The sequence below is a fragment of the Helicoverpa armigera genome, chromosome 7 (assembly GCF_030705265.1).
Source record: "Helicoverpa armigera isolate CAAS_96S chromosome 7, ASM3070526v1, whole genome shotgun sequence".
Taxonomy (NCBI): Eukaryota; Metazoa; Arthropoda; class Insecta; order Lepidoptera; family Noctuidae; genus Helicoverpa; species Helicoverpa armigera.
Window position 1 is genome coordinate 9,835,177 of NC_087126.1, and position 12,356 is coordinate 9,847,532.

At 35.7% G+C, this 12,356-nt stretch overlaps 1 protein-coding gene across 1 annotated transcript; it reads left to right on the forward strand.

Moving 5' to 3' along the window:
- Nucleotides 1-416: 416 nt before the first annotated feature.
- On the forward strand, nucleotides 417-5,341 carry LOC110372512 (uncharacterized). The gene is made up of 2 exons (XM_021329276.3): nucleotides 417-538; nucleotides 4,358-5,341. The coding sequence occupies exon 2, from the start codon at nucleotides 4,365-4,367 to the stop codon at nucleotides 5,271-5,273; it is 909 nt and encodes a 302-aa protein (XP_021184951.3). The 5' UTR covers nucleotides 417-538; nucleotides 4,358-4,364; the 3' UTR covers nucleotides 5,274-5,341.
- Nucleotides 5,342-12,356: the final 7,015 nt, after the last annotated feature.

The following is a 12,356-nucleotide window of genomic DNA, read 5'->3' on the forward strand; positions in this document are numbered from 1 at the left end:
TTACACAAAGTAATTAGGTATATTACAATTGTATTAGTATTCCGTTTCACTTTTCTTAAAAACTTGCAAAATCTAGCAACTACTCGAAAGCTTACTAATTACTAAGCATTTCGCTGTAAACCAGCTGTATTACTTTCTTACCTGTCTAAGTACTTTACCGCCTTTAACACTAAATACAAAGAAATCTTCAAAGGAAACAATAAAAAAAAAACTCTGAACTTTTTTCTAGAAAACTGTCATAAATTACCACCTGTCAAACATTATAATCCTACGCCCTTTGTTCTTTATTCCTTTGTTAAATTCAACCTTATCTCTTAAGCTTAAGGTTGAAATTTGCAGAAAAAGGTGCAGGTGATTAGTTTATTGCTATATTATTATTATACACACCTGAGAGAAATGCAGTGTGCCATTCAGTCAGTGTTGGAACGCCGAGCGAATAAGTTGTGTCCAAAACAAGTAAGAAGTACAGTTGAGTACTAAAGTGTTAGTGTTATTGGATTTAAATCCATTGTGAACACCCTGGGATCTTTTGTATCAGGTTGGTATTTAAGTTGTTGAAAGAGTTTACATTTCCTTTATTTTTTCCCACGCAACTGTCAACTTATAAACACGTTACCTACCTACTTGCTGTCTATTTTTAACGCAGTCAAAGAAAAACGTATCAAAAGGAAAATGATAATATGGCCATAGATCAAAACTTTGTGCCTGATACAGACTGTAAGATACTTTAGTAACTTTTATTCAAGTGATCCTTTCATAAATCAGTCATAAAATAAATATAACAACCAATATTTCACATTTCAGTCATAATTTTAAATTTTAAAACATTACATTCGCTATTGAACATGAAAATTCATTCGGAATAAACTTTTATAAAACATTAACCGAGATTTCCCTAGAGGTGCGCCGGCGCCGCCGCGTCGAATCAGCTGTGGAGTACATGATGCGCTTGACACGCTCATATAAAAATACCACGAGTAACTTAATACGTGAAGCGAGGTTGAAACTTGATTTAGGTATTTTGTATAACATGTAGTATGTATATGATAGATGGATGCAACTTTGTTGAGACCATTGCACTTTTTAAACGAATAAAGAAATGCTTCTACGATCAGATATATATTCAAATAGATATAACACATAATTAGAATACCTATACGGGAAGCTCATATTAAGAAGATAGGTCACACACAAAACATGTCAAATCAAAGCCTTTGAATGAATAAATGTAAGTTGCTCAAGTAGGCTTAATTATAAAACTACTTCATAAATGTTGAGAATTTTAGACAATAAATATGAAAACATTTTAAATTTACTTTTATCATAAAATAAATCTTTACAAATTCCATAGATGTTTAATTTATTATGCGATTCAATATTAGTCTAAACATATTCTTAAACTACAAAATTTTAATAGCTACTGACCGGTTTCAGTGATTTAATACATTTTATATTAAAAAAGCTGCCCCATTTTCGTAGTCAAGTTCAAATCTATTGTTGCATCAAACTTCACCTAAAACTGTTCAGCTATTTTAGCATGAAAGTGTAAATGAGAGACACAGCTACTAATTCCTGGAACGACTGTGTTTATGACCACCCTACCTAATACTGAGGTCTAATCACATCAGATTATCAGCTTATTTGTAGGGATCGATATATCCTCCAATTCCCCTCATTGGATTAGGTTAATCCCATTCACACTATTGTATTCCTCACTACGGATTACGGCTTATCCCTTTGACAATGATTCGTGTTATTTGGACTAATAACTGTTACAGCCTTTTTATCGTCCGACTGCTGGGCACAGGCCTCCTCTCACATGGAGAAGGATTGAGCATTAATCACCACGCTTGCTCAATGCGGGTTGGTGATTTCAGACTTTATAGTCCAGGTTTCCTCAAGATGTTTTCCTTCACCTTTTTATCAGCCATTGGTGTCTAAATTTACTTAGAAAGTACATACAAACTTAGAAAAGTTGCATTGGTACTTGCCTAACCCTGGAATCGAACCCACACCCTGATACTCGAAAGGTTGGTTCTTTACCCTAATAATAAACCCTACTAATAAACTTGGTAATAAACCTTTATCATCATCAGCCTTTTTATTGTCCCACTGCTGGGCTCAGGCCTCTTCTCATACAGAGAAGGAATGGGCGTTAATCAACACGCTTGCATAAGGCTGCATAGCGATTTCAGATTTTGAAGTCCAGATTTCCTCAAGATGTTTTCCTTCACTGTTACTCAGTTATTAGTGTCCAAGATACTCTTAAAAAGTATAGTATATGTGTTCAGCAACAGGGCTAAAAAAATACGCAGTACCTTAGGAAACCCTCAGACGACCAACTTTTAGTCGGTCGATAGTTTGACCGGACTCTAAAGGTCTCTGCACACAGCGGGCGCGGCGCGGCGGGACGGGACGGCGACGCGACACTGAGCAGTTGTAATGTTCTAGATATTACGGAGGCCGCCACACAGAGCCGTCCCGCTCGGCGCGACGGGACGCGACGATCTAGTACATTGTGTCGCGTCGCCGTCCCGTCCCGCCGCGCCGCGCCCGCTGTGTGCAGAGACCATAAATGACAATAGGGATGCAAACTTATTTATACGTTCTCATTAGTTTGATGGGATTTACGAAAATCTTGAAACCAAACTGTGAACCAACTGACAGCAGGTCTTAAAAAGAGTAAAAATATCCGTATTTGTCTTATCTTAAAGACAATTGAAAGGATTCTAAGCGAGTTTTCGCAGTCATAAATTCAGTTGGCTTGTCTGTTACCAGGTATAACAAATTGGTTACCGATAAAGGGTGGGGTAGCTATCTATTGGGTGCAGGGACGAAAGCAATGCTTCCCGGAATGGTTTTGGCAAATAATGACGTACAAAAATGTAATAAAAAGTGCCTAAATGCACATAATTGTTACTATAAGTGAAAAAAATATTTTTAAGAAATTCGTGATTTTAAAATCTCTAACAAAAACTTCATAAAGTTTTTGTATCATGCTTAACACACACAGACCATTACTTTGCAAAAAATTGGTTTATATTACGGTAAAGCAGTTTCTGAAATCATGGACGGTTAATTAATTATTAGTTTAAAATTAACAGGTTAGTGTTTCAACCACATGCTTATTGCTCTGTACAAAGTAACAATATTTATAAACTGATAGTAAACCGTTATTTTTAAGCGTTTGTCACACACAAATATTTTGAAACTACTATCGCGGTTTGAAAACAGTGTTGACATATGTAATTTTGATTAGGTACTCAAAACATTCATACTTTAGTAACAATACTAGTTCATTTTTTCAGTAAACAATATCAGTTCTAAATCATTTACCTATTACTCAAATACATACCAGCAATTTTGTATAAAATATATTTTATTCTTTACTCGCGTTATGATTTTTTCAATTTTCATAAAAATCTAGAAAAACTTTTTTCTAGCTCAACTGATCATCAACTGATTAACAAAATAAATGCCAAAAATTATAACAGAGGAATGTACGGATCGGACAAAGTAGTTTTAAGAGTAGCTAATTTAAAAAGGCTAGTAGGTCCTGTATAACTTTACATGAGAAGAGCATTGTAGTGTAAAACAATTTTAATACATAATTTCAAGAAATATCTAGGAATGTAGACATGATTCTGTCACAATCCACGACCTACAATAATGGCCGTCTAAAGCTCCTGAACATTTTCTTTCCATAACAATCTGCCAAGTATGTCAAACTCATGTTTTTGTTACAAAAGGACACTCACTGAACAATTACTTGTTATTAAACCAATGTGCTGTTATTACTAGATATGTAAACTATGGCCGACATGGTACCTCCGAGATCATTGTCTACTAAATGTTGATTTTTCTATGAGCTATAGATAAAACAATTATTGGAAAAAGCCACAATTGTGTCGTGGAATGTCATCGGAGTGTAATAAAATTATAACATTATGTTCTTATTAAGCGATCTTACTGGTTTTTTTAGTTTTAGTAGGTATAACATTTACTTAGGTAATCTGTCTGTCATTCGTTTTTTTAAAAGCAATATGTTCATGAACTTTTACTTAAACACTGACAAAAACTTGTCTAGTCGGTCATTCAATATGTAATTACCGAAAGTCGGTCGTTACCACAAAAACTGCAATTCCAATTACATTCATTACCGAATACACTTAACGATGATGCGGCATATCACTTTAATTACGAAACTTTTTGTTGCACGCAATAATGTCAATTCTAATGGCGTGATTAGAGCCTAATCGATAAATAATTGTTTGCCAGTATCCCAAAAACAAAAGCTATATTGCGCTATTCCTGTAACAAAACGAGCGCAATTAATGTCATCATTTTATCGTTACAGATCCAGTATGGAAGCAATAATGTCAGGGAACGCTACAAAAGAAAATATAATGCAGCCAACGACACTTCAAGAGGCAATAAACATTATTAAATTCCTGAACACGACACATAAACAAGAAGTTCTGAGGCTGAAGGAAGCATATACAAAACAAGCTGATGTTATAAAGAAATTGGAATCGAATAGGAAAAAGGAATTGGAATTCCTATCGGGTGAATTGCAAAAATACGAAGTAAATTTAGCTCTTAGAACAGAATCCGTTACAAAACAACTCGCACAGAAGGATCTTATAATACAGAGACAGGCGGAAAAAATTGAAGAATTAAGTAAACAGTTGAAGGTGAATGAATTCAACGCCAGCATTCCAGAAATTAATATAATGGTTGATTCCAATTCTGACTCAGGTGTTGCGTTAGAGAACGAAGACTGTAAAGCCGAGGAGATTAAACCTGAACCGAAAACGACTAGAAAATGTAGTCGAAGATTTGGAGATACAATAAGTTTTCTCCGAAGGGTCGACTTTTCTCCAATCAAATATAAACCATCTAATCGTGAAGGTGCCAAAAAGAAGGATGATAAGAAGAACAAATTGCAAGTCCCGACTCCTGATAATAGGATTTTCAATCGTCAGAATAGTAATGATAAATCCCCTAGTGATGATGAGAGACCAATCACCGATGAATCTATATTCTCAGACAGTGGTGTCGAGCCTGTGATCTTGCGGTCAAACAAAGTGAACGATAGTATGAATAATCATTTTTCTGATGATGGGAGCGAGGACACCAGTGAAGAAATCTTCGATAGAGTGATGACCAGAAGCAGCATCAGAAGATCCGTTAAAGCTAATCCTAAATACAAGAAAATAAATAGAAGTAAATCAAAACTTTTGGAACAAGTCAAAGTAAATATAATTGATTGAAATGTTTGAATTGTTCCTATTATGTGCAATCCTGATGTATCAATGTGAAATTATTAAAGGCTGTTTACTTATAACTATTTGTTTTATTTTTATTTATAATTATTAAAAAAATCCTTAATTGTTTATCCTAAAGTTATATTATCAATAACAAGGTATTGATTTAAAACAGATAAGTGTGAAAGTAACGTCACGAAAGTAAAGTCTCAGTCACGATAAAACTAGTGAACATTATCTAAATAGGTGTACAAATTATCTATAAAGACTGCGAAAGGATATAGGCTATTTTCATCTTGGTCCCGAATATTATGTTTTACCTTCAAAGAGAAAACCGAGGGAAACAGCTAGTCCCTTCATAAATTGATTGTAATAAACAGTAGCTAAGACCAATATATACGATTGTTACTTGAAACCAAGCCTCGCAAATCCCATTTTTATTGAACAGTGTCAGGACATGTTACATTCAAAATTCATCCCTAACTTTACCCTACCTAAAATAAAGCGGCATAAAAGGGACTCATTACTGGATATATTGAAGGAATGCATACAAATCTATATGTACGGAAATAAACCTATCTAAAGGTCGAGGTTGGGTAGAAAATAAATTATACCAGAATAAGTTGCTGATGAATAAATCGAGGGACCGAATGTTACTTTATTGATTTGCTTCCAATAGGTCACTTGACCGATTTTTGCAAACATTGATTCGAAAATAGACTGAGGTTTTACTTTCGTAGGATTGGTTCTTCCATGGCTGGGTTGGCATTCTTCAGTTGTTCTTAAAATAATTTAATAAGTGGATATTTAATGAGCTTTTGTGAATAGGTATTCAGCTGAACCATGAGAAAGAAATTCTAACAGTCATATGTAGACTATTCTTTTTCATGATGTTTCATTTCAAGACGAGAAGGTGTGCAACGCTCTTATTCTCTAATGATTTCTACCAACAAACATACCGCAAATTAGTTTCAAAAAAAGCTGAAACAAACTAGAACATTCCTTTAACTAAATAGAACACTCCTTTGTTAATTTTGAGTAAATACATTTAACAAACGCTTCGACATCCGTACCCTCGTCTCGTTCCCGCAAACAGATGAAAACATTTCTCACTAGTCTGTCTTATTTGTACCTGTCACGATATTACGTGGTGTGGTTACCTACTTTTGTCTAGATTTGTGGGAAACGGCTTTTAGGTGAAATTGTAATTTGGTGATTTCTGGAATAGCAATATGTGTGAGAGAATTTGACGTAATTAAAAGGTGAGTTAATTTATTAATCTACCTAAAGAGGAGTTTTATTACACTCTAAGAGCTCCCATACCGCACACTGCAAACTTTTGGTCGGTCGATAGTTTGTTTGGATCGACTGAACACTTTGATTAGATTCAAGATTTCGTAAAAATACATATACATATATTTGCGTATACTGCGTCTGCGTGAACGTTGAGTTTGTTTCAGTGTTTCTTATCAAGATATTCAGAAATCAAACACCAATCTCAGATGCACAAAAGTGTTGTTTTCAACCGTGGAAAATAAATATCAATTATGAGCTGATGTTTCAATAAAGGCACATAAAATGTTCTTGAAATAGATGTTTTGCTAAAATTGGTCACGATATAGAGGTATTCGGTGGTGAGGCTGTGGTTTTGTTTAGAATAGTTGTTGACTGTCATATCGCGGAGCTTATGGGTCAATGAACTGTCTATACAGTCTATATTTAAAAGCTAAGGCTTATCATGTAAATAAAATTTTCATTAGCTCAACCTCAAAAAAAGCCGTACAAAGCTTAATCCTTTTACAACTAGAACTAAAAAACTTCCACATTTAAGCCGGTGTAATTCCGCAACATTATTTACGACCGCACTCGTCCCTAATAGAAAAAGGTGCGGTATAAATCCTCAAAATATGCGATACTGCCACAATACAAATATTTGGTTACATTCAACGTAACCGCACATAAAAATGACGTATAACTTTTACGCGGAACCATTCCCGGTTTGGGATTGGGCTATTCTTCCTAAATTTAATTTTCTAAGGGTAACTTATGGGTAGAAGGATTGGCGTTCCTTATGTTTGATGGAACTGGGCTTTTATGGGACTTTATTTAAATTTTTAGGTCGTGGTCTGAACGTTGTCATATTTTTAAAGTATTTGTAGCAAATACCGATAAAATGGTAGATGGTACGGTACTACGCCGTTCGCTCCTGTGCGTGAGGTGGACTTGACCTGAGATTGTCAAAATAAAATAAATTAATATATTTGATGTATATAGGGCTACATAACATTAGACCGGCTAGCGTGGTTGCGGCAGTGAGCTATTAGTACCTTAAATGAAACATAGCATACGTGGTGAATTCTGCTCAAGCACAAATAGGGCAACTACATCCGATGACTGAATATATGAACCCAGAAATCTTCCTGATTAGGAGAAGGTCAGATAGTCAGCCGCTCCTTGTAAAACACTGGTACTCAGCTGAATCTGGTTAGACTAGAAGCCGACCACAACATAGTTAGGAAAAAGCTCGGAGGATGCGGATGAGATAGGCAGTCGCTCCTTGTAAAGCACTGGTACGCAGCTGCATCCGGTTAGACTGGAAGCCGGCCCCGACATAGTTGGAAAAAAGGCTAGGCAGATGATGACAATGATGATGATAAAACAGTTTCGAATTCCTTATCTAGCCTATGTTGTAAAGAACAATAACCCTTATAGTTAGGGAAGCAAAACATACATACCGACCATTCCACGTCGCGCAATAGAGCAACGGATTTACAGGCGAAAGTTTTATTAGGATCTTGATAAACGGAGCGAGAACGAATATTTTTATCTGCTCCTAACGTAGGGTTAGTCTGTTGATTTGGTACTACCTAATATGGGAACTATATGGTTACTTTAGTATGGGACGGTTTATAAATGTGGCTTCCAAATATTTGTAGAATTTACCAAACATGTGTTCATAAGGCACTGGGTAATATTTTTTAGGTAAGAATTAATAAGTTTGGTACTAACGAGTAGCCATTGACATCCCAGTTCCTGAGATACACAGACAGCAAAGAAGCAAAGAGTTACCCTGACGAAGGAACCCTAAAAATACCCTCTGCACCAAAACTTCTATCACCAAATCACAAAGATGTACAACACTTCAGTAGTTAGAAAGTTGACGGCTGTCGGGAACTACTGAACGGTAAAACTACCAAACTCGGAAGCAAAGCTCGTAAAACATGAAATATGACGCCATATTACATGAAAGGATCAGGATGTACGAAATGAATGTTTTTTAACGTCACTAAAATGTTACGATGCAATTTTCATAAAGTGATTCATGGGCTGATAGAATGGGGAATAAAATTGTGTGGTCATCTTCGAAAATTGTTGGATCATGGTGTACTGATTTTTTTATGGTAATTGATTGTGATAAAAGTGGCTGTTTTTTGGCAACAATGAAGAAAACAGAACACTTGTTTCAGGAATACGCATCGCAGGTGAAAGGGATATTATCAAACATTGTTATTGTGACTTCACTACAAAATATTTATTTTAATCTAATAATTAAATTGTAGTTACCTTATAGCTGTGTTATATTATGCTTATAGCTTATAGCTGGAAGCCGACCCCAACGTAGTTGGGAAAAGGCTCGGAGGATGATGAGTTACCTTATAGCTGTGTGCTGTCTTTTTGGATTTTTGGACTTAAAAAGGTGCTGATTTAATAATGGTGTTTCAATAAACTATTTTGACCTTGACTTTATAATTTAAAGTTATGTAGACACTAAGTAAGCTAGCCAAACTCCAACCCCGTATGTGACCCACAACTTAGGTTATAGAAAAGTCTACTTTACGTCCACGAAGAATCTATTTGGAGTGAGGCCAGTCTGGCAACTTCAGATAAGCAATTGGTTAGACCGAGTGTTCCAAGACAATTGGTTTCTTATATATTTTACAGAAATGAAATTGCTCGAATGGAAACTATTTTGTAATAGAGTTAGAAGCTATTTCTGCACTGCATGCGTTGTGTTTTCATCGAACTTTGGTTTCTGAACAATGTTGGATTAAATTGTTTTTGGAATAAGATGTAAGTAGTTAAAGTATTCATATTATTTTGGAATAAAAGCGTTTGGCATTTTTGACATTTTATAGGAGAGCATATCATGAGTATCATTCCCAGAATAGCAATTGAGCCTTACTTACGTATGCCTAAACTAAGGAGCGCTCAGTAGTTAAGCAGCCGACTCATCCAGTCATACAAAGACAATGTGCATGTAGTACCTACATTTTAGGCTCAGGTGTGTGCCGCACACTTCGCACACAGGGGCGGCAGAATAAAATATCACAAGAATACTCAGTCTTCTTAACATAACTATATCAAACCAAAGCCTTGACTGACAACAATCACAATGTTCATCTTCACATCACATCACTCCCAACTAATTCACTATCTCCGATTTACATTTGATTATCAGGTCAGTCTGCCACTGGAATTCCGTAGATTATTATCCATACCGCAAATCAATTTGCAATTCCATCTGGATTCACTCGAAGCGCTTCGTAATTGGCGATGCTTTAATTGTATCTGTTTGTTGTTTGTGTCAACGGTTGTTGTGTAATGGAGCGGTTGGGAAACCTGTGAAGTCATTGGGAAACCTAGCATGGAGGTTGGACCTTTGTTCTGTTTGGATGGTTGATTTACGTGTTAGGGTATGTTTTGTACGGTAGTTTTGTAATTTTAACTCATGTCGTTGCTAAGGGGAAATAAGTTTATAAGGGGAATACACAGAAGAGTATGATTTAGGGGTTAGTACATATAAGGAATTACATAAAAGTGTTGATGAGGGGAGTACATTAGAGAGTTCATGGGGGCATTACATTCGGGGGGTATATGGGGTGTCACATAATGGTGGAGTACCTTAAAGAGGTTATGCATATAAGAGAGTACATAAGAAGAAATAAGTGTAACGCCACCATTGATTATGTCAATGAACGCCACTAGTAAATTATAGTTTTGTTCTACAGAAAGAAAGAAAAAAATATTAGCATACAGTAGATCTACTACGATGGCCCCTCAATTCTTTCCCACTTGATCTTTCATTGCAAAAAGGGACACCAGTTAAAGAACTTTTGCCAATAAACAAAATTCCAGTCGAAATCTGATCAGGTACAAAACCGGAGATTTCCTTTCTGTAAGAATACCAATCATTGCACGAATCCTGAACAATTTTAAGGTATGTTCAAGCGAAAGGTGTTGTCTTCAACGGAGGGAACAAAGCTGTGTTCCCCTTAAGGGTACCAATAAAGGTTTATCACAATTTTGTTTGTTTTTTAAATATTCAGGTAGGATAAAAATGGATGGGTGTTACACCGAATTGTAACATTGCATTGATGTGAAGATTTCTTTTCATCTATCAGGTCAACAGTCAGATTTGAAATGCATCTATTAATATTAATTTATCTTCTAAACTTTTTTTGTTATACTCAGTTGCTCACGTTTTTAAATATTTCCTGTTAATATGCCAATCTGTATGTATGCATTCAACACCACACTTTCTTTGAACGCATAGACAGAAATTGCAATTCTTATTTATTAAAATCTTCATATAGCTTGCAAAGTATTTAAATGACTAATAATCTTACTTCCTCTAACTGTTACATCTCTATAAAACAACAACCGGTCCCGCGAGAGGTCGCTATTGTTCTTAGGGTACAATTCAAAAACAGGCCCTGACAAAAAGGGCACCAATTTGATGGAAAAACTCTCTGCAATAAGAAGATGAGAGCACTCTCTTGAGACACTACCTATAAGTAAGGTGCCAGTGATAGCAATAACCCTACAACGCATACTGTTCCATATCTGGTACAGAAAAATAAACAAATTTCCTGATTGTTTAAAGATACATAGCGTCATTTATTGACCGAAGGAATATTTTTTAAGCCCTTAGCATCGGTTTTCTAATGACAAATGTATGCACTTGATGGCGTAAGGTATCGATTGGTATTGATTTGTACAGAAGTTGAACGATTGATTTGAATTCGTGGTTTACGTAAATTGAAAAATCGAAATAAAATAGTTCTAACAATAATTCTTAGTGAAAAAAAATTAGTTTACATTGGAAATAGTGTATACTAAATGAAGGTAAGATATTTTTTTTAATTATTACTGTTTTATGTACTAATATACCTACTTATTTAAACGTTCCAGATATGGAACATCATGCATTAGTTCACTTCTTATATGTTATTTTGGTTGGATTTTAGTACAGATAATGACGAAGAAGGTGCTATCTAATGAGTTGATTGAGCAGTATTTAGATATATCCTCAGGGGGCGAAGACTGTCTACACTTTTCGAGTGCGGAAAGTGATGATGACATTTGGAAAATCAGAGAAAACTTAGACCAAATGACTGCAGATAGTGACTCTGAAAATGATGTGGAGCCTACCAGGTATGATCCATTATCTTCTATTTACTATACACCATATTTACTATTCCCTTCGCCAGAAACAACTCCTCCACCGAAACAAATCCTCAAGCCAGCATATCAGAGCCAAGTACGTCATCACGCCAAGCAGAAGTTCATTCATACCAGTTACCAGAAATCGGATGTCAAATAATAATACCGTTGATAAAAGAAAGAAAAGAAGGAAGAGGGGAGAAGGTATCCAGTCACTGGGAACGGTCAACAAAGGTCGACTAGGCAAAGATTTGAAAATCCCATCCCTGAAAGACTTGAAGAGTACTAAAACAGAACAGCTCTCGTTCTGTTTTAGTTATTCAGAAGAATGGGCAGCTGATGTAGATGGCATGGAAGTCGGCATAGTGATGTTTTATGATAATAAGCCTGTTGTTTTGTCCTCGTCCTTTTTAGGTCAACAACCCATTGAAAGGGTTAGCCGATATTGCAAAAAAAATTGAAGTGGATTGTCCTAAAATAGTACAAATCTATAATCAGCATGTGGAGGGAGCAGATTTATTGGACTCCTTACTTGGGAAGTACCTACAAAATAAATATGCACACTGAAAATGGTATCTGCGTTTGGTTGACCATTTTCTAGCTAGATATTGCCACCATATATATCTGGCTACTGCACAAGGGGGT

Coding starts and splice junctions, on each gene's coding strand:
- LOC110372512 (XM_021329276.3), top strand. CDS start 4,365: ATGGAAGCAATAATGTCAGGGAACGCTACAAAAGAAAATATAATGCAG.